This window comes from Globicephala melas, chromosome 14 (genome assembly GCF_963455315.2).
Source record: "Globicephala melas chromosome 14, mGloMel1.2, whole genome shotgun sequence".
In the NCBI taxonomy this organism is placed as follows: domain Eukaryota; kingdom Metazoa; phylum Chordata; class Mammalia; order Artiodactyla; family Delphinidae; genus Globicephala; species Globicephala melas.
This window is the reverse complement of record NC_083327.1, coordinates 80860815-80884358: the sequence shown is the minus strand read 5'-3', so window position 1 is coordinate 80884358 and position 23544 is coordinate 80860815. Positions and strand designations below refer to the sequence as shown.

General features: G+C 46.3%; 1 protein-coding gene across 1 annotated transcript; it reads right to left on the bottom strand.

Annotated features, from left to right (window-relative positions):
• Positions 1-5441: 5441 nt before the first annotated feature.
• On the bottom strand, positions 5442-23093 carry MAS1 (MAS1 proto-oncogene, G protein-coupled receptor). Its single transcript, XM_030852848.2, has 3 exons — positions 22923-23093; positions 13705-13800; positions 5442-6890 (listed from the first exon to the last, which is right to left on the bottom strand). The coding sequence occupies exon 3, from the start codon at positions 6853-6855 to the stop codon at positions 5878-5880; it is 978 nt and encodes a 325-aa protein (XP_030708708.1). The 5' UTR covers positions 6856-6890; positions 13705-13800; positions 22923-23093; the 3' UTR covers positions 5442-5877.
• Between the last annotated feature and the right edge of the window lie 451 nt (positions 23094-23544).

The following is a 23544-nucleotide window of genomic DNA, read 5'->3' as shown; positions in this document are numbered from 1 at the left end:
TGCGCCATCTTGGATTCCTTCCCAGTCCAGCCTTCAGACCCCTGTGGCCTCAGCCAACATCTGACGGCAGCTACAAGAGACCCCAAATGAGAAGCACCCAGCTGAGCTCAACGATCCCACAGAACCTTGAGAAATGACCATATCTTCTTGTTGTCAGCTGCAAAAAAGTGCTAATGACGCGATACCGTGATGTGATGTCCTTTACTTCATGGTTACTTTTGCTGAGTGTTGAGAAATGGCTAATTTTTGCAAAAATACCTGAGGGCTTCATCAGGTTTCCCAAGACCCTTCCTTAAATGTTTCACATTAAAACCCTTCTTTTGGGAAGCTCTCCTGTCATCACTGCCCTTATTTATTTCCCTCTGATTCAACTGCATCACGTCTAACTCTGCCCCCTGCTCTCTTGACAATAGTTTGCAGTATTATTACCCCTACTTCTCTTACCAGCTCCACAGAATCCCAAGTATCTTGCAGGATCGCCAATTTAACTTTGCAGTCAGTTTGCGTGGTGTTTGCATTGACTGTCAACTGTCGCGAGACTGAGTCACAAAAACGTTGATGAGGCAGTGGGAGAGAGAGCCGCCTTCTGCGCGGAGAGGGAGGCTTGGTGGGAACCAGTTTTATAAGTGACACATTTGGTTATCAGTGTTTTCCTGTTTTGAGGATTTTCACTCTCAACGCGACTTTGTAACGCTAGGGAGTCAAATGTGAAAGAAAAAGGAAAGAAGCTCCCTGTACACGTGCTATCAGGAGATCAGGTACGTTATGGCTCCTCCTCCTGCTTTCTGCACCCCTGCCCCCAACTCCCCACTTACTGATTCAGCAGCCTTAACACCGGGGTGTCTAGTCTTGTAATACTCCTCTCCGTGAGAAAAAGCACAGAAAGAATTATATATGACTTGGTATGTTGTCCCTTCCACAGATGATTTGTAATTTCACAAAGGATTGAGTGAAAAGTCAAAATTTAACCTCAGGGGAATTATTGCACTAGCGGTGAAATTGTAGGAATCTCATGAGGCATCTGCCGGGTGCTCCCCATACAGCTCTGTCCCGAGTCCATCTCCACCAGGCACAGGGCAGGGGAAGAGGACAGGGGACCACCGGGCCCTCTGCTCGCTAACTCAGTGCACGAGTGTTATCTGCAGAGAAACGACTGTCACGCGTGGTTGGGGACCAGCTAGTCCAGGTGGGTGCTGCACCGACTCGCCCCCTTCCTGCTTCCTGAACATCTGTCTTCTCTTGGCCTGGACTGAAACTGATGATACAGGACAATGAGGACAGAACTGCTGGAGAAATGTCCCTGGGCAGGCAACAAGGGAGGGGGGCCAGAGCACAGGTGTGCGGGTTCACCTCAGCCAGGAGCTCGGTGAGCACCCCCAGAGCGAGACGAGGAGAAACCTGTGTGCAGAGAGATGCAGCTGGATCGGAAGATGTCATGCTGGTAAGATGTGGAAAGCTTCTATTCTTGGTAAAGGGAAGCAAGGCATCCGCTGAGAGTGAGGCCAGGAAGAAGATGCAGGAAGAAAGACTAGGAAAGAGAAGGTGTGATATGGTCACCCAGGAAGTCAGGTTCCAGGCAGGCGCAGCTAAGTGGCTGATGCGGGAGCCGGACGTGGATGAATAAGTGGAGTTTGCCACATTAAAGGGTGGGGGAGGGCCATCTCAGCAAAGGGAATAGCATCGCTTGGGAGACAGGGTGACTAGGGTGTCACCCTGAGAGAGGAGTACAGGAGGAATGGTGGGGACTGAGCAGGCTGCATTTGAGGTGTTGCAGGGCGTCAAGTTCACGTGTCCTTTAGGTGGCTGAATGTACAGGACTGGAGCCCGGCGAAGCGTGTTGCCAGTCAGTGCAGAGCTGAGGGTCATGACTATGTGAGCGACTGTGGATCAGGATCCAGGGAGATCGTGCAGAGGGGGAAGGGCAGAGGCCCAGGTACTGAGTCCTGGGAAACACAGACACATTTAAGGGAGGAGCAGGATAAAGAGCAAGGACCTACTGCACAGCACACGGAACTATATTCAATGTCCTAATAATAAACCATAATGGAAGAGAATACGAAAAAGAATACATATACGTATGTGTGTATAACTGAATCACTTTGCTGTATGGCAGAAACGAACACAACATTGTACGTCAACTAGACTCCAATAAAAAATAACTAAATAAAGGAGGAGCAGAGAAAGAGCAATGACAGAGACGAGATGACTCAGAATAGGAAGGATTGGATTAAGATGAGAGCTGGAAGGGAGAGTGGCGAACTAGAATCCGAGAAAAGAGAGACTCTCAGGAAGGGGATGGTCAGCGTGTCAGATGCCACAAACGGTGTGAGTAGAAGAGAACCCATCAGCTGAGCAACGTGGAAGGCGCCCGTGTTCCTCGCTGGGCCAATTACAATGTGGTGGGGAGGTCTGGAGTCAGCCTGCAGCGGGTGGAGGGGGTTGGTAAGGAGAAAATGCAGAGCATGAGCGTGCAAGGGCCTTTCCAGAAGGAAAGGAAGGAGAGGTGGCGGAGGAGCTGAGCAGGAGTGTGCAGAACGGCTTCCCTGTTTGAACTATTGGTTTGTGTGAAGATGCAAGCAATGGAGCCCGCGTGTTTGCAGGAGAAAAGGAGCCCAGAGAGGGGAGCAGTGGATTCCAGGTGTGCTTCCAGGGAGCTGAGCCCTCTGGGTGCACAGACAAGGGAGCTGAGCCCTCTAGGTGCACAGACAAGGGAGCTGACCTTCTAGAGGCACAGACAAGGGAGCTGACCTAGGTGCACAGACAAGGGAGCTGACCTTCTAGGTGCACAGACAAGGGAGCTGAACCCTCTAGAGGCACAGACAAGGGAGCTGACCTTCTAGAGGCACAGACGAGCCAATCGACGTGTGACACAGTGACGATCATGAGTGCTGAGGAGAACCGGGGAGGAGAAGAGAGGGGGCAGGGGCTGTTGTCCGGTGGCAGAGAGCCCCCTGCTGAGGTGACATCTGACCAGATGCTGAGGGGAGAGGGGGAGCAGAGACCTGTGGGGAAGCATCCCAGGCAGAAGGAACATCGAAGAGGAAAGCCCAGGAGTAGGAGGGCACTTGGCATTTCCAAAGGATCTCGAGGAGGGTAGGAGGGGCGGGAGAAGCGAGCCACTCGAGCCCCGGAGAGTCACACGGGGGCCAGGTCATGGAGAGCCTTGTGGACCACTTCAAAGACTTGGTTTTTCACTTAAAAAATAAAACCCCACTTTGGGACTTCCCTGGTGGTCCAGTGGTTGGGACTCCGCGCTTCCACTGCAGGGGACATGGGTTCAATCCCTGATCGGGGAGCTAAGACCCCCTATGTCACTTTGGTTGCTAATATAAGCGTAGAATTATTGTCTGGGAGGCTGGTGGACAGGAAAGTTTGGAAGAGAAGAAAAATCTTCCTAGTGGAGATGAAGAGGAAAGGAATGGTGAAGCTTGGGGTCCTTCTAGATGGAGGGGGATCTGAGAGTCATTGCCTAATGGCTTGACTCTTTTTTTTCAGTCACCTATGACTGAAGGTAGGGAAGAGAGAGTGACAGTGAGGGGAAAGGTTCCAGACAGAGAGATTTCAGAGAGAGAGGGGGTTTGGGAGAGCTGCCCAGGTTATGGAGGAAGACTTCACGGGGCCCTGACAAGAGGCCAGCCTGCTAGGACCGCACCTTGGCTGGAGCCCTGATCACACCATGGGGAGGGTTCTTTGCCTGCTCAACAGCCTGGGCGAGACAGAGAATGAGGGGGACACGGTGAGAGTGACTGGACCAGGGCCACCAGGGGTCTCCCAGACGGGGTGAGAGATGACGCAGCGGGGGCTCACAGACAGGGCAGATGCCACGGCCAGAGACAAGTGGTCTCAGCGGTGTAGAAATTGCCTGGTTTCTAAGGGTATTTAAGTTCCTCTTGAGACCAAGATCCCTTTGAGATGAGATGAGGTTGACCCCTTTTTCACTAACCCAGAGGCAGCGCGGCATCAGGGCAGACGATGGTGAACAGAGGAGAGTGACTCTGATCTCCATATTCTGTTCTTTCCCAGCGAAGATGCTCTGTTTTCAATCAAAAATAAGATCATCCTAAATGTCACTGCTCCACACCCATCTGGGCTCCCGAAAGCAAGCTGCCTTGTTTCTGAATCAGATGTCATCACCCACTGAAAAGCCTCCTGCCTCCAAGTTTGGCTGGGTGGGAAAGCCTTGCGCATCGCTCCCAGCGAGGCTGGCCCCATGGTTACAGGCGACCGTTTCCTGCAAAGGAAGAGGATGGAGCAGAAACAGGTGGTAACAGAGAACCATTTCATCACGGCTTCTCTGAACCTTCGGAGACCCACAGTAATTTATTATATAAATTACTATATATATATTATATATTTATTGCTATATATATATAAATTACTATATATATATAACTATATATAAATGACTATATATAATATATATATTATATATTTATGATATAAATTATTATATATTTATTATATAAATATTACTGAGCTGATTTATGGGTGTGAACATTTTACTCCCCCAGAGTTACATGAAGCATTGCCATTTTCGTGGGACGTCCCGAAGAGGCAGCAGGAAACCAAACACGGCAACGTAGTCTATAAGCTACGATGGGTTTCCCAGCTAAAACCTGGGACATCGTGCCTGAACGTACAGACACAAGTCACGGCAGGCAAGCAGCAGGGCACTGAGATGCCAATGAAACCCTGCAAAGATCTGTCTTGGGAGAAATGTCCGGGTTCCCTCCGAGATATGGCCACACTCTCCTCAGCCCCTGCTGCTGAGCCTCCTTCCAGGAACGACAGAAGAATATGTTCAGGACCCTGTACCTGCCTGCGGGCTGGAACTTTGTGGCTATAAATACATCACCCACTTCATGGGGGCAGGGCGGGGCAGGGGGAGTGGTGAGCTTCCAAAAGCACAATCACCCTCATGAACTGGTGAAGTAAGTTTCATTCATAAACATTTATATCCAGCAAAAGATTTCAAAACAGACTTTCTTTACATCAAGCATTCCCACAGAGGGAAGGGAAGCCATGAGAAATTCCTCTACTGGTAGCCAAACGTTTTCCCTCACAACAGGAAATGATGCTCTAACACATGACGGTTGAGGGGTTATAACATCTGCAGATGTTTTCTATAGAAGTGTTGTCCCATGAAAAGTTCTCGTGTAGCAAACAGAAAGAACATTCAACATTTAAAAACATGTAACAGTGTTTGTACACCCTAGAGTTGTGTGTACACGTGTGTGTACGCATGTCTGTGTTTGTGTGTGTCTGTGCTTTACAGAACAGAAATGTGTGTTTCTTCTTCCACTTAAAGGTATCAGAAAGACTGAGGTTTCTTAACACTGAGGTGTGCCAGATGCTTTGCATGCATACCTCATGTTCTCGTTTCATCCTCACCACAAGCCCGGGAGGTACGGACTATTGCTGTTACCATTTTATACTGAGGAAATGAGGTCCCTGGTGGTTAAACCTGAGGTCACACCAGCAGCAAAGGACAGAGTCAGCCTGACTCCAAAACCCATGTTCTTCCCACTATATGGCTTCACCTCCTCAAGGTCCATCAAATGCTTGTACCCTTTCCTGTACACACATGTAAATGTTTCTGCTGGAGTAATTTTTATAGTTTGTGGGAAAGTGCTACCAGGAGAGCTGAAGAGGAACAGAAGGAGATTTTTGAAAGCTACAGAAAGGATAGAGTTCCAACATGTATTTGGGCATTTCCAGAAGGTACAACGCAAGAGTACAGTCTCAGCATTAATTAGCATCTCATGCATATGGGGTAAGGTGTCCTATACCGTATTTAGGAGATATTCAGTTGCATCCCAAGCACAAACTATAGCTCGTCTGCGTCCCACTGTTTTTGTCCACAATTTCCTCCACCTGTCAGACGACAGTCTCAGTTTCAGTGGTGGTGGTGTGGTCTTCTGGGCGCCTGGGTTGCATCTCATCTTTGAGAGCCCTGGTCAGAACCACTTTTAAGGACTCCTTGAACCGCTTCTTCCTGCTGCTGCCCACGAAGAAGTAAATAAAAGGGTTGGCGCTGCTATTGATTGTAGAGAAGAGAAGAGAAATGTGGTGCAAGTTCCTGAACGTCGACCAATACTCATAATAGAGCAGGTAGAGGAGCCTCATGGGCACGGCGAAGATGAAGAATATGATGATGGAGACCGTGATGACAAGGTACAGCTTCGAGGAGTGGGATGCCCACGTATTCTTCCGAATCTTCACTACCAAGATGGTGCTGGACACCACCATGAGTGGAGTGAAGACCAGGAAGCTCAGAACGACTATGAAGACGATCACCGCCCTGCAGTCACTTCGGGATTGAGTCTGTCCTTCACCGTCAATGCACATGACGTATTCCATGGTGGTCACTAAGCAGGAAAGTGCCCACAGGAGGGCACAGACGAATGCTGACTGGTGCTTGGGGCGATGGCAGCGGTACCAGATGGGGTACAGGACGGACAGGCACCTCTCCACACTGATGGCTGTCAGCAGATACAGACCCGTGTTGTAGCCAAAGAGAAAGGTCACCGACAATGTGACGATTGTGTAGTAATAGCCGGAAGAGAGCTCGTAATCTAAAGCGTAGTCGACAGACAGAATAAAAATGCAAAAGAGTAACGAGATGTCCGCAATAGACAAGTGGGTGACGTAGACGGTGAAGGGGTTTCTTCTCATCCGGAAGCAGAGGAACCAGAGGAGAATTCCATTCTCAACAAAGCCCAGTGGGGAAATGCTCATGATCACCCAGTGCACGATGGGAATTTCCCGACGCGGCTCTGCTACTGAGGTGTTCCCTCTGGTTGAGGCGTTCGAGGACTCCTCAGCGACAAATGATGTCCTGTTTGCCTCATCCATGAGGGGACCTCAGCCTGGGCTCTTCAGGTATTTTTCTGTAAATAAGTTTAAGAAAAAATCAAGGTTGATGAATTGCAGTAAAAGGGAGACTTCAGCTACGGATTATAACCTTCAAGTTATACAAAAAGTGTTTACTAGACTGTACAATTCTCTTTCCAACGAAGATAAAATTACACATTTTACTGAGAGGGAACTGATTGAATAATCTTTTTTGATGCCCCCAATAGCCTTTGTTTCTGTATTACTACTTGCTTGTGGTTCAGCACCAAAGGGGATCCGCCAAAGCAAGAGGGTCAAATTCCTGGTGTCCGTATCTGGTCTGGCCCGAGCTTTCTGAACGGTGTTTTGAAAACCATCTCATCTTCTGTGCCTTCATTTCCTGGCCTGAGAGACCAGGTTCATCACATTAAAATGCAATGACAAAATACATCTTTGGGCAATGCTGTTGTTGTCGCTTTTTAATGCATAAAGTACCGTAAGTGATGGGTGACTGAGAGGGTACCAGTACTTGCAAAAAGTGTGAACAATTAGAAGGTACGTGTTTTATGTGGTTCAATAGGCGACCAATATTCAATATGGAAAAGGTATGTTCAGTAGGGTACCAATATTTTCAAAATGTGAACAATTAGAAGGTATGTGTTTCATGTGGTCTCAATATCTGTGACGAAGCTGTGCACCTACTCAGACCAGGTATGCCCTGCAAACCATCGCTGGGGAACAGATGGTGCTTTTCAACAAGGTGTATTCATATCCTCGTGCTCCATAGGCCAGACCATGCGGCAAAACACTATTGACAGATACTAAACAAAGCACTAACCCAAAACCAATAAAAATGCTAAATATTTGAGACTGCAAAGCGAAGATTATCAGCCACTTTCCGTCACACTTTAGGAATTGCTAAATAAACATATGCAGGGCTCCTACCCTCTTCCTGTTATATGACAAATATACATTAGCCACTTCCACCACTGGGGAATGGAACAGGGAGGCGCCCACAGAGATCATCTCCTTTGTTCCAACTCATGACGTCCTTGGCTTTTGTTTTTTGGTGGTGGTGGTAAAACATTTTTCTTTGCTTTTGGTCCTTCCAAAACAGAGTCCTATATGTGCAAAATAATTAACCTCTAGAAAGTTAATTTGTAGATAGATGCCTCTTCTGAACGAGCTCACCTGAGGCAGAACAGTACATAGACGCAATATTGTGTGAGCAGGTGGGCTGGTGAAAAGGCTAGTTTCCTCTCCAGTGTTTGATCCAGGAGCCCACAGAGGTCCTGGCTTCATGGTCCTGAGACCCCTCTCCCCACTAACCCTTCCCTCAGCTGTTCTGATGACATCCTGGAAATTATTTTTACTGGAGCAGATTCTCCTTTTGTTTCATAATTAGATAAGATATAGACCCCAGTACCCTTAGGAGCCAAACACAAGGACCGGAATTCACAATTCCATGGCATGGCTGAACAAAGAGCAGCTGTACAGACCAGACTTTATGTGAAGTTTGTAGGTAAGATAGCCATATTCCCCAAGTTCATCCACCAAGTATTTTTCAGTGCCAACTTCAGGCCAGGCACCGTTTCAGGCACTGGGCTACAGCCGTGAATGAGACAAAGCATCAACCTCTTGGAGTTTATATTCCAGTGGGGAGGCAGCCAGTAACCAATAACTAATAACAACAGCAACAAACAAATAGAGGTCAGATCGTAATAAGCACCACAGAGAAAAGTAAAGCACAGACCATGGCGCAGACCAGAGTGTGGTTTTGGAGACAGTGAGACATGGTTGGATTCTGGATGCAATTTGAATTGCTAACAGGTGAGATATGAGTTACTGAAGGAAAAGAGAAGAGTTTGTAGCCACTTGCTGAATGGACAATGTGCAGGGAGAGCAGTTTGGGAGGGGCCATACGGAGCTTGGGAAGCTCATGCAACAGCCAGACGGAGCTGTCTCAAAGCATGTCGGGAGCTGGGGTGTGGGAGCAGATGTAGGCTGTGTGCAAACAGGTGAAATGTTACTCAGCCATAAAAAGGAACGAAACGGTGCCATTTGCAGAGACGCGGATGGACCTAGAGACAGTCATACAGAGTGAAGTAAGTCAGAAAGAGAAAGACAAATACCGTATAATATCGCTTATATGTGGAATCTAGAAAAATGGTACAGGTGACCTTATTTGCAAAGGAGAAATAGAGACACATGTAGGGAACAAACGTATGGGTACCAAGGGGGGAGGGGGGTGGGATGAACTGGGAGACTGGGATTGACATATATACACTACTATGTATAAAATAGATAACTAATGAGAACCTACTGTATAGCACAGGGAACTCGATGCTCTGTGGTGACCTAAATGGGAAGGAAATCCAAAAATGAGGGGATATACATATATGTGTAGCTGATTCACTTTGCTGTACAGCGGAAACTAACACAACATTGTAAAGCAACTATACTCCAATAAAGATGTTACAAATAAATAAAGATCATCATGCACAGACACGCACACACACAAAAACGAGGTGAAACGTAAAATCATGAGGCTAGATGAGATAACCTATGAAATGTGGGTCATTAAAAAGGAGAAGAGGTCCAAGGACTGAGCCTTGGAGCGTTTCAAAGTTTAGAGCTTGGGGGAATGAAGAGAAGGAAGCAAAAGAAACTGAGAAGCTGGGAGCATAATTTATTCATGGGAACAGGAGGGAAGGCAGAGTGTGTGGCTTAAGATGCAGCCAGGTGGGTCGAGTGACGAGGGAGTGTTACAAGTTGGAAGAAGTTCTCTTCTGAATGTGCAGTATCTCTTTTTTCAGCAAAGTCAGGAGCAAGGTCATCCGCTGAGAGTGAGGAGATGTTAAGGGTTTAAGGAGAGAGGGCAAGAAGTGAAGTAATTAGGAGAAAGAGGGAAAGGACTGGGTAAATATACAAAAAGCAAGATTTCCGGGCAAACCTTAGAGATTGCCTGGATTAGTGCTCATGAATTTAAAGAGAGATGATTGGCATGACATGTGCTTTTCTCCAGCTATGGCTCAGCTGTCCAGGTGTGAGTGTGCAGAAAGAGGAGAGATGGATTTAACCAGGATTGGGGTTCTACCAGGCTGGTGCAATGGAAAGTGGGAGACACATTATAGCACATACAAAGCGGGGGACACACTACAGCACATAGACTATGGAATTCAGTAGAGTTATGAGAAAAGTGAGGCCAGGAGAGAGGTGACAGAGGGTGAACAGGAAACAGGAGCCCTCGACTGTAGATCCCAGCAGTGTCAGAGAACTAACTGCTGAAGTCCGAGTACTAAAGGTAGAGAACTGGAAAATAGGAGGCGGAGGTTGAACAGTCGGATGCTTGAAGCTGAGATTGCAGTGGTGTGGTTTGGGGGTTACTGGCATTGATAAATGTAGTGCATGACCATGGGAATGAATGGCTGAGGGAGAGTGGAGGACGAGATCCTTTGATCAGGACCTGGAGCCAGGGTGTTGGAAGAATTGTCTACATGGACATTGAAATCACTGGGAAATAGGCTAGAATACAGGAATAGCATTAGAAAAAACTGGCTGTGAGCCAGGTGTAAAATCCTTAAGGAATTTGGAAGAGCGGCCCAGAGGTCTGTAGACAGTCACAGCAAGGAGGGTGGTAAGTAACATAGTTGGATGGTGTGCACTTTAGAGCTGGGTGTTTTGCTGGTGGTGGTGGTGATGGTGTTTCAGGGGAGAGAAGAAGCAAACAGAAAAACCTGAAACACAAAAACGGTAGAGGGTATGAAGGGTCTAGATCAGTGTTGTCCAACAGAAATGTAATGTGAGCCATGTGTGTAATTTAAGGTTTTCTGGGAGCCACACACAAAAACGTAAAAAGAAATATGTGAAATGAATTTTAATAGCATATTTTATTTAATTCGATGTGTTCAAAATATCATTTCAATGTGTAATCGATACAAAAATATTAATGAGCTACTTTAGCTTCTTTTTTTCACAGTAAGTCTTCAAAATGCAGTGTGCATTTTACTCTCATAGAGCATCATGTTTCAGACCAGCAACACTTCACATGTGCACTGGCCACACATGGCCAGTGGCTACCATATTGGATGGCACAGATCTAGGGCCATCACCAAATCAAAATAGCTTACATGAGGGAGTCAAATGTTTTCATCTTTTAATAACAAACCTAAATCAAAGACGAGAAATGTAAAATCAGGACCTAATAAGAATTTTTAAGAAAAGAGACAAGAACATCTTTCTGACTCAGTTCACAGTCTGGAATCTCTCATGGACCATAGCGTCATTCAGCTTTTAGTTTCTCATTATATGTAAGAGAGCTCTCGTGTACTCCTCAAAAAAATCAGTCAGGAATTAATACACAGGAATCTCTTGCATTCTTATACACTAATGATGAAAAATATGAAAGAGAAATTAAGGAAACACTCCCATTTACCACTGCAAGAAAAAGAATAAAATACCTAGGAATAAACCTACGTAAGGAGACAAAAGACCTGTATGCAGAAAACTATAAGACACTGATGAAAGAAATTAAAGACAATACAAACAGATGGAGAGATATACCATGTTCTTGGATTGGAAGAATCAACATTGTGAAAATGATTATACTACCCAAAGCAATGTACACATTCAATGCAATCCCTACCAAACTACCAATGGCATTTTTCACAGAACTAGAACAAAAAAATTTCACAATTTGTATGGAAACACAAAAGACCCCGAATAGCCAAAGCAATCTTGAGAAAGAAAAACGGAGCTGAAGGAATCAGTCTCCCGGACATCAGACTATACTACAAAAGCTACAGTAATCAAGACAGTATGGTACTGACACAAAAACAGAAATATAGATCAATGGAACAGGACAGAAAGCCCAGAGATAAACCTATGTACATATGGTCACCTTATCTTTGATAAAGGAGGCAAGAACATATGATGGAGAAAAGACAGCCTCTTCAATAAGTGGTGCTGGGAAAACTGGACAGCTACAGGTAAAAGAATGAAATTAGAACACTCCCTAACACCACACACAAAAATAAACTCAAAATGGATTAGAGACTTAAATGTAAGGCCAGACACTATAAAACTCTTAGAGGAAAACATAGGCAGAACACTCTATGACATAAATCACAGCAAGATCCTTTTTAACCCACCTCCTAGAGAAATGGAAATAAAAACAAAACTAAACAATTGGGACCTAATGAAACAAAAGCTTTTGCACAGCAAAGGAAACTATAAACAAGACGAAAAAACAACCCTTAGAATGTGAGGAAATATTTGCAAATGAAGCAACTGACAAAGGATTAATCTCCAAAATATACAAGCAGCTCATGCAGCTCAATATCAAAAAAACAAATAATCCAATCCAAAAATGGGCAGAAGACCTAAATAGACATTTCTCCAAAGAAGATATACAGACTGCCAACAAACACATTAAAGAATGCTCAACATCATTAATCATTAGAGAAATGCAAATCAAAACTACAATGAGGTATCACCTCACACCGGTCAGAATGGCCATCATCAAAGAATCTACAAACAATAAATGCTGGAGAGGGTGTGGAGAAAAGGGAACTCTCTTGCACTGTTGGTGGGAATGTAAATTGATACAGCCACTATGGAGAACAGTATGGAGTTTCCTTAAAAAACTAAAAATAGAACTACCATATGACCCAGCAATCCCACTACTGGACATATACCCTGAGAAAACCATACTTCAAAAACAGACAGGTGGGCTTCCCTGGTAGCACAGTGGTTGAGAGTCTGCCTGCCGATGCAGGGGACATGGGTTCATGCCCCGGTCCAGGAAGATCCCACATGCCGCAGAGCAGCTAGGCCCGTGAGCCATGGCTGCTGAGCCTGCGCGTCCAGAGCCTGTGCTCCGCAACGGGAGAGGCCACAACAGTGAGAGGCCCGCGTACCGCAAAAACAAAACAAAACAAAACAAAAAAACAGACAGATACTACGATATTCGTTGCAGCACTATTTACAATAGTCAGGACATGGAAGCAACCTAAGTGTCTATCAACAGATGAATGGATAAAGAAGACGGGGCACATATATACAATGGAATATTACTCAGCCATAAAAAGAAACGAAACTGAGTTATTTGTAGTGAGGTGGATGGACCTAGAGTCTGTCATACAGAGTGAAGTAAGTCAGAAAGAGAAAAACAAATACTGTATGCTAACACATGTATATGGAATCTAAAAAAAAAAAAAAAAAGAAGGTTCTGATGAACCTAGGGGTAGGAGAAGAATAAAGACACAGACGTAGAGAATGGACTTGAGGACACGGGGAGGGGGAAGGGTAAGCTGGGACGAAGTGAGAGAGTGGCATGGACTTATATATACTACCAAATGTAAAATAGGTAGCTAGTGGGAAGCAGCCGCATAGCACAGGGAGATCAGCTCGTTGCTTTGTGACCACCTAGAGGGGTTGGATAGGGAGGGTGGGAGACAGACGCCGGAGGGAGAGGATATGGGGATATATGTATACATATCACTGATTCACTTTCTTATACAGCAGAAAATAACACAACATTGTAAAGCAATTATACTCCAATAAAGATGTTAAAAAAATAAATTAAATGCACTCACATTAAATATTAAAAGAAAATCCGTTAGGAAAGTTGTTTCAACACATAAGACCAAATTGTATTTTTCTATGACAGTCAAACTCAAGTAACCAAATTCTCTTTCTAAAGAGAGATCATCTTGTTTCCGTTGTTTAACCAACACATAGGTTTCAGTCACTGCACTAGGAGTTAAGGATACAGAAATAAATAAGACACAGACATCTGCACAGTTTTACAGGGGAGGCAGACAGAACTAAATCTAATTCAATATGGGAAATGGAATAAAGGAGACTGACCGCATCAGAGCAAACACGCACCAGGAAGCCTTGTCTCAGGGTTTCAAGGTGGGCTTCACAGGGCTGGGCCTTGAAGGGTCAGTAGGAGTTTGTTAGCTGAGGAAGGAAAAGAAAGGCATTTTAAGAAAAAAGAACAGATGGACAAAGGCATGGAGGCAGGAGGGCACAGAATGTTGGTGGTGGAGTTTGAGGAGACTGGTGGACCCAAGGTGGAGGTACGACTTAACAAGAAGAAAAAAACAACTGGACTGAGCATGAAGGCCTGGCTATGATGCTTCTTTAAATATCAGGCTTATTTTATAGGTTATGCTTATTCAACATTAGTGCTTAAAAATTATATGGGGTTGTTTATTAAAAATGCAAATTCCAGGGCCCCACTGTTTCAGGAAGCCTGGGGTGGGACCCTGGAATCTGATCTTTCATAACCCAGGGCATTCTGATGCAGATGGGTCCTGGGCCATGGTTTGAAAAACACTACCTTACTGTATAGCACAGGGAACTCTACTTAATACTCTGCAATGACCTATATGGGAATAGAATCTGAAAAAGAGTGGAGGTATATATATATATGTATATATATATATATATATATATATAAAATTGATTCACTTTGCTGTACAGCAGAAACTAAGACAACATCGTAAATCAACTAGACTCCAATTAAAATTAATTTTAAAAAAATGAAAAATACTACTTTTTGTACTAGGGAGCCATTAAAGTTTCAGTGCAAGGCTGGGATGTGACCTGAACTGTGCTTTAGAAAGGTTACCCTGGTCATTGTCTACAGGCTGAATGGAAGGGAATAGTGGATGGATCAGAGAAACCAGTAGGGAATTGTTGGAATAGTCCCAGTGAGAAATCAGAGCTAGGATAATGACTGAAGGAAAGAACGGATTCCAGAGACATTTCAGAGAAGACTGGTAAGGCCCCAGTGACCATGAAGGGGAAGAGAAATGGAGGCATCAGCGGACTGAGCTTCCCATCTGAGGAGGCTGTGTAGACAACTCCTGTTGACTGAGATCAGGGACGGGAAGGGCAGCGGCCGGGAGAACAAAGAACTCGTTTCGTTGTGTGTTGAGAATGAAGCATCAGGAGGACACGCATAAGGGTGGATTCCAGATGTGCTAGCCTGTGTGTTCTCTGCTCCCAAGGGCCTACATCTTTTAATAAGCAGAACTTCACAAAACAAAGAATAATAGACACACGAGATCTTTAGAACATTATTCATTACTGTGCATTTGCCTGATTATAAACTTCAAATGTAGTATGTTATATGCATAACTGATTCACTTTGCTGTACACCTGAAACTAACACAACATTGTAAATCAACTAAATTCCAACAAATATTTTTAAAAATATAAATAAAAAAATAAATTTCTGGGCTTCCCTGGTGGCGCAGTGGTTGAGAGTCCACCTGCCAATGCAGGGGACACGGGTTCGTGCCCCGGTCCGGGAAGATCCCACATGCTGTGGAGCAGCAGAGCCCGTGAGCCATGGTTGCTGAGCCTGTGCGTCCGGAGCCTGTGCTCCACAACAGGATAGGCCACAACAGTGAGAGGCCCGCGTACCCCAAAAAAAAAAAAAAAATTTCAAAGGCAGAAGTCACCTAAGATCACATGCTCCTCTTTTATTCCCATGTCTTTGGCCTGGACTCCTGGGATCAGTCTCCTCATTTCCTGTTCTTGCTCCCTGCACCAATCTATCCTTCCCAGACCCTCACATTGCCATTCCTTCCTTTTCTAATACTCCCTCCACCACTCTGGTGTTACTCATTAATTACCTCTATAGCCATGACATTCCTCCTTATAGAGTTAAAATTATATCTTTGCATTAAACTGCAAACTCTTCCAAGGCAAAACTTTATTATTCATGTCTGAATCTCTAGGACTTGACACAGCCATTCAATAAATACATACTGAATTATTCCAAGGGACAAAGGCCGTCACCATGGCCCTGAGAATGCACCCTGGTTACCCATGAAAGAAAACCGCCATCTTGAGCCCAGGCCATCACATGTGTCTTGATCATGATGTGGTTGGAAAGCAAATAAAAACCCCATTAAAACTAATTCTCATTAAAAACTAACAATAACCCTGGGGACTTCCCTGGTGGCGCAGTGGTTAAGACCTCACACTCCCAATGCAGGGGGCCCGGGTTCAAGCCCTGATCAGGGAAGTAGATCCCACGTGCCGCAACTAAGAGTTCGCACGCCTCAACTAAGGAGCCTGCCTGCCGCAACTAAGACCCGGTGCTACCAAATAAATAAATAAATATTAAAAAAAAAAACCTAACAATAACCCTCCAAATAGATCTGTTATAGCGTGGTTTTATTTAAATGAACACATTGCTAAAAGTTACATTCCCAGTCTTACCAGAGCAAACTGAATTTCAGTCCCTCAGGTGAGATAGCAGGTGGCAAGAAGTACCCTGAACACAGCTGGCCCTACCTGCTCACCACCCCCAGACCCTTCCTTCCTCCAGGCCCCCGGGTCACTTTGCAGACTATTCACCTCCATGGGTGGATGACAAAGATGTTTGAGGTCGGGAAGGGTAAGGAGAGTAGAAGGGTGAGTGCTGCCAGCTGAAAAGACCGTCTAGCTCAGAAAGCAGTGAAGATGAGGGGAAGCAATTGCACTGCAGGATTAACTGCTATGGGCAACCTGTCTCCATGTCACCCCAGTTCTGTTTCCATGGGCTCTCTGTCCAGGCACATGCAGCGTCTTCTTTGTGCAGCTCTCTTTCTAGGCAGCAATCATCTTTGCAGTGATGCACGTTTATCCAACCATGACTGTCCCAGATGGAAGGAGAGTATCCTGACAGCACTCTGCGTCCCTGACGTGGTTGGTAACACAGCAACACAGCAGTAGAAACCCCACTATGTAGGAAATGGCATCATTCTGGGAAGCACTATTGGCAGCATCAGAGAAGCATCTTCCCAGCCTCTCTGCCCTCTCATTCCCTACAAGTCCTAGCGAGACAGCAGAAAGGTGGAGCGTGAGAATGCCATTGCCTAGGACTTCAGGGTTCCGGGCATCTTCCCTTTGTGTTAGCGTTGGATACTTCAGTCAGCTTGGGAGGCTGTTAAGTATGAATGAAAAATATCGCCTGCCTTATCAGTAAACAAAGCATGTTGAAGCCGTCAAGTCATCACATTACAGCCGCCTTGACGGTGAGCCCTGAGGGAACTCAGGATGGAGGCTGGAGGCAGGACGCACCCCCCACCCCACCCCCACCCCCACCCCCACCCCACCCCACCCCCACCCCACCCCCATCCCCCCCACCCCCCCACCCCCACCCCCATCCCCCCCACCCCCCACCCCATCCCCCCCACCCCCATCCCCCCACCCCCCCCCCACCCCCACCCCACCCCCAACCACCCCACCCCCCCCCCCCCACCCCCCACCCCCAACCCCCCACCCCCCCCACCCCACCCCCCACCCCCATCCCCCCACCCCCCCCACCCCACCCCCCCACCCCATCCCCACCCCACACCCCCCACCCCCACCCCACCCCCCCACCCCCCACCCCATCCCCCACCCCCAACCACACCCCACCCCACCCACCCCCACCCCCTCCACCCCGCCAACAAGCAGCCAGACCCAAAGTGATGCACCCTGAGGAGACTCCGGATGAGAAAGCGCAGGGCACTGGCCTCAGACAGCTGAGGTGCGCACAAAGGAAAGATTTCAGTGAGCCCCGAGCGACTGTGAGATACACACATTCTCCACTAATTTGAGGCTTCTTTCTCCGAGCTCTTCCCACTCTGCCCTGGGGCCGAATCCTCTTTTTAAGACCTGTCTCCGGACGCGCAGGCTCAGCGGCCATGGCTCACGGGCCCAGCCGCTCCGCGGCATGTGGGATCCTCCCGGACCGGGGCACGAACCCGTGTCCCCTGCATCGGCAGGTGGACTCTCAACCACTGTGCCACCAGGGAAGCCCCCTATAGCCTCTCTGTTATAAATCTAATCTAATCTGCCTCTAATGCTTCCTACTTAAGGAGTTGAAAACATCACATTTCCTAATGTTATAGGATTTCTTTTTTCTCCAAAGACTCGTTTAATTTCTGTTTATGACTTAGACAACGTAAGACTGAAATCACTGTGTTGTCTCTACATTCAAAGTCCACTGTGAAGTAAAGTAGCCACCAGTACTGTTTAAATGGCCCCCCAGTACCCAAGGGATCACCCCAACAGGCTCATTTTACAGTCTGTTTAATCTTTGTTTATTTATTTATCTATTTATTATTTATTCATTTTTGGCTGCATTGGGTCTTTGTTGCTGTGCACAGGCTTTCTCTAGTTGCAGCAAGGGGGGCTACTCTTCGGTGCATTGCGTGGGCTTCTTTATGCGGTGGCTTCTCTTGCTGTGGAGCACAGGCTCTAGGCACACGGGCTTCAGTAGTTGTGGCACGCGGGCTCGGTAGCTGTGGCACACAGGCTTAGTTGCTCTGTGGTGTGTAAGATCTTCCCGGACCAGGGCTCGAACCCGTGTCCCCTGCATTGGCAGGAGGATTCTTAACCACTGCGCCACCAGGGAAGTCCTATAGTCTGTTTAATCTTAACACAAAATGAGGGATTTAACTTTTATCATTGCCTTTTTTCTAATTATAAAACAATATTTGTGTTCATTGAAGAAAATTTGAAAAATTCAATAGGAAAAATAAATCACATAAAACCACTACTCAAAATTAACCTGATCTAACGTTTTGGGATGTTTCTTTTTTTCTCCGTCTCACACACACTCTCTTTTAAAACTGAGATTGCATTTTATCATCTGTTTTGATTGCCTGCTTTTTTGTTTCGCTCAATATCATACTGTAAGCATTTTCTCTGTCAGCCTTTACTTTAAAAAACATGACTTCACTCATCGCTATTTGGATGTACCATAATTTATTGTTAATAATCCTCTAACTTTGGACATACCAGTTGCTTCTGATGTTTCACCATTATTTTTTCAAAATAACGAAACACTGTAATGAACTCTCTTGGATGCAAATCTTGTGCACATCTCTCATCATCTCCCCAGGACATATGTCTAAAAGTGGAATTGCTGGATCAAAGGGTATAAATATTTTTCAAGATTTTAAAACATTTTAACAAGTTGTCTTCCAAAAACTGTATCAATTATACTGACATCACGGTATGAGAATGCTTTTTTCACAGCATATATACTTTTTTGTCCCCATAACGTCTCCATTTAAAAAAATTCCCAACTTTGATAGGTGATTAAAAAGGTATCTTGACTTAATTTGCATTTATTTGCTCTCTCATGAGTTTGAATATTTTTCATGATAACAGTCCTTTGAATTTCTTCTTCAACATTATTTTTTCATGTTATTTTTTATTTCTTTTACTGAGTTGCAAGAATTCTTCGTAAATATAATACTTTGTCAAATATGTTGGAAATTCTTTTCCCCAGAAACCGGGGTATTTGATAGAAGATGTAAGAGGATACAGCTTGCAGTTTTCATAAAAACACTTCCTGACTGTTACAAGTCTGCCTGTCCTCTGTTGATAATTAAGGTTTAGAAGTTGAAGGAATCATGTAGATACTGCAATCCACTCTTTGTTTTACATGTGAGGAAGCTAGCTCATAACTAGCTCGAGATTACATATTTACTTAGCAGCCAAGCCAGAACCAGAGTTTAGATTGCCCAGGTCCAAGTGGGCACTATTTCTCCTCCCCACTGCAGCCTTTTGTCAACTGTTCATCTATGTGTGAAGTTCACTCACCCATGCATGTGGCTAGTAGAACTTTGGGGACATTTAACAATGGCCTTAATGTCCCCACAATCAATTTGACTGTTAGTAAAGATTTTTATTAAAAGCCTCAAGGATTGGACTCTTTGTTTATTAAAGAATGCTATTATTTATTAGAAGATGGATTTTTATTTATTAAAGCACCATCTCATCTACCCAATGCCAAACACTGAACAACAATAAAAACAGACAGGGATGAGCTGTTTTCAGTTTCTTCTCATCCGACTTTCTTCTGCCAAGTGGAGTGACCACTTTGGTGATAGTAGTCATCTCCACTATCAACAAACACCTCCATTAGAAAACAATAAAAGTGAGACGGTCCAGACAGCAGCATCATGCTTTTAGACAAGTCCCCCAAAAGGGAGTAAGATGTAATCTCATTCTCGCAGCCCTGCCCACACACAATACAAAGTGTGTTATGAGATTCTACTCCATCTCCTCGCTATGGTCTCAGAGACGACACCATTGCCTAGACACGCTTTCTCCCCTCTGGCTCTCTTGTCTCTTTGTAGTTTCTTCTCTGTCTCCTTTCCTGGGTCTGTTCTCACCCTCCCTTTGGGCCACCAGGCTCCATTCCTGGCCCTCCTCCCTTCTCACCCTCCCTGGGTGGCTTCATCCAATCCCCTCATTTCAACTGTTACCACATACTAATGAAACGCAAATCTACAGTTCTAAGTCAGACATCTCTCCGGAATATCAGACCCTATAACGAATAGCCCTGGATATCTCTAACTGGGCCTCACTTAACAGCACACCAACCTCAGCTGATCCAAAACAGCAATCAGCCCTTCGCTGCTGTTCCGTTCTTCCTCTGGTATTTTCAGTCCGCCAAGCCAAAACACTGGAGGTTTTACGAGGCACCACTCATCTTGTATGTTCCCTGCACCAGTCCCTAGAATCAGCCATTTCTCCAAGGAGCCCTGGTCCTTTGAGTAGAGTATATAGAAGCCAAGATCTGGATGTGGGGTGTACCTGTTGCTATTGAGGTGTCACTGCTCCCAGGCCCTCTCAGGGGACAGAGCTAAGGAGTATATGTATATAAATATATATGTACAGGCATACATATATGCACTGACATCCATATTTCCATAACTCTCTACATATGTACTGATTACCAATGACTTCATACCAGTATCTCCAATTCTGATCCAGCATCACTGAGTCCAGTTTAGTTTTCTTCCGCTCCGCATCTGCAGTTCCCATCTCTGATGGTAAGAAACCTGACTCCCATTATCCTCAAGGCATTTACCTGTTTGATCAATCCACGAATAGGGAAACAATCTCCTCTGTCCACCACTGCCCATCCTCCACCCCCACCCAGATGTCCTCCTCATTTTGTTGGGCCTTTCACCTCATGCCGCTGTCTCCTGCCCTGGGACATACTCCTCCCCCAGCAGAAGCTCTGAACTTGGTTCCAGGTCCCCTCCCCCGCCGTGCAGGTGCCCTCCTCGTCCTGCCACGTCACTGCTACCTCTCTCACCCCAGCTGGGCTGCACAGGCTCCACCACCTCACACAAGCCCCAGGCTATGAGAGAGGGTGTACTTAACACCCATCTCCCCCCCTCAAACATCTAAAGAATTGTGGGCAGTAAGGCATCTGAATGCAAAAGAGATGTTTGAGAAAAGAGGTTGCACGTTGTTCAAACTACATTGCAGGGGTGACTGTCTATTCTGCCTGTACTTAGCCTGCTTTGTCTCTGAGCCATGCTTTCACTCAAACTGACCATAGATGTGAGTCCTACACAAAGCAGCTTAGCCCCTCTGAACCTCAGGTCCTTCACATGGTCGGCACACAGTTTACTGTATTTCTGGAAGCCTGGGGTGTACAAAAAGCTAGAGACTGAAAAGCATTTTGCCAATACGAGTCTCATGGAAACGCCAAACTGAGATCATAAATCAACAAGCAGGGAGACAAGAATGGTGGTTTCCACAGATGTTTAAGGCTGTGGCTGGCAGGTCTACTCGAAATTGCTCCCTGCATTTACTTCTCAACGAAAGTGAGAGGAACAGACGAGCAGCGGAGGTGATGTACAAACAAGAAGAATGAAAGAAGGCAGAGTTGTGGGGAGTTTCAGCTTGAATGAGGTATAAGGTGGAGTCTTAAATGCTCTACGTACATGCTTGCTGAAGTTTTCTCTAAAGACCTGAGAAGCAGGCATCCTCTTCCACATTCCCATTCAGTTGCCCACAGTGCTCCCATGATCCTGAGTTCCCAGTCTACCACGTCAGTCTTAAAAGGAAGGAAGGAAAGAAGGAAGGAAGGAGGGAGGGAGGAGGGGGAAAGAAAAGGAAAGGAAAGGAAAGGAGAGAAAAGCCAACCAAATGAGTGTCCGGGGTTGGCCATCTGAAACCTTGTATGTTCCTAGGCAACAAGAAGGGGAGGCCTGACCCTAGGCTGGACCTTCCAGGTGTGCACCTCTAGAGGAAAAGGAAATTCTCCCCTCTGTGTGTGTGCAGTAACCTGGACAAACAGAAACCCATCTGTGAGATGGAATTTCCATGGCAGGTACGGGACCTGATGGGAATGTGCCAGCAGGAACATCTGTCCTGATTTTAAACACCTCATTCCCAGCTTCCTAACCCTGGAGCCATCTGCACAGAGAAGCAGGAACTCCTTGCTCCCTTTCCACTCGTCTCAGAAGTGGGGGGACTGGGGGTAACTTTCTCTCCTGGGGGACATTGGGCATCTTGATGGTCCCACTGAGAGGGGGAGGCTAGTGGCATCTAGTGGGCCGAGGCCAGTGATACTACTAAACGTCCCACAGTGCACAGAAGAGCTTCCCCCAGCAAAGCATTTCTGGCCTCACATGTCGCGGTGCCAAGGCTGAGGCAGCTAGAGGCAGGCTTGTTTCCACCCTCTCACTGCTGCCTACATAGCGATCCGACAAAATCCTGCACGTTCTCTCCCAGTTTCCCCTCCCCACCCTGCCTGGGCAATATTGCCAAGATACATCAAAGAGCAGGAGATTCTTTTCAACGGAACCTTGCCACCCGTGGGCCATACACCTGTCTTTAGAAGCCACAGAAACCAATACTAATGCCGGTGCCCCCTGAGGAAAGGCAGAGGAACATCAATGCAGCCTCCAGCCAAGAGATTTCCCCAGAGGAATCAAATGCACTAACAATCCCTTCACACCCCAACACCTTTATCGTTTATCACATCCCATTAGACAACCTTGAGCACCTTCAAGTCCACCATCAGATTCGTGAATGGATTCTAAGATTCTTGTCCCCTGTCGCGAGTCAAAGAGAAAAAGTTAACACAGAAGTTTCAACCCCGAAGCTGAAAAACGACGTCTGGGGACAGCTAACGCAGCAAAGAAGCAAATTTTCCAAAACGAAGGCAGGAGGAGACAGAGGTTTTTGCCAACAAACACCAAACATCTAACACACTATGAAAACAACCAGCACAGAAAGAGTGGCCCGGGCAATAGCTTTTTGAAGAGGGAAAATCTTACTCTGGTTGTCAAGCTGCACCATTAGAAACTGGGGTGCTGACTCACTAGGTCCACTTGCTCAGGGAGAGTCAGAGGTGGCAGCAGGAAGGCTTGTCATTCACATCCTGGGGCACTGCTGCCCCACCAGCCTGCAGGGTCTCCGGTCCCAGCATGTCTTCCCAGGATGGCTGCAGCCTCCCTTCTCTGAAGAAATCAGAGCTGCTCTCCCACTGCTGAAAGTATTTGCGAAGTACCAAGCAGATGGTCCCACGCTTATCAGCAGAAGCTGTGCTTCAAACGGCATCGTTCGGTGACACACGCAAGTGAAAATCTTCGCGCTGATCCGCAATGGGAAGAAGCTGGTGACCACGTGAGGTGGTTGACCCCCTTGAACCACCAGTGCCGGCCAGGGCTGAGGAGGCAGATGGCCCAGAGACACGCTGCATGGAAGGGCAGAATCGCGAGTGCAGCAGAAAGACAGACCCAGCTCGAATTCCTGACTCAGCCTGTAACTAACCAAGTGATGTCTGCCAAGCTCTCGAAGACTCAGTTTTGTCCCCTGTAAAATGGAGCTAATCATGACCACCCAAAGTTGCGATGGTTAGGGACCTCCCTGGCGGTCCAGTGGCTAAGACTTTGCCTT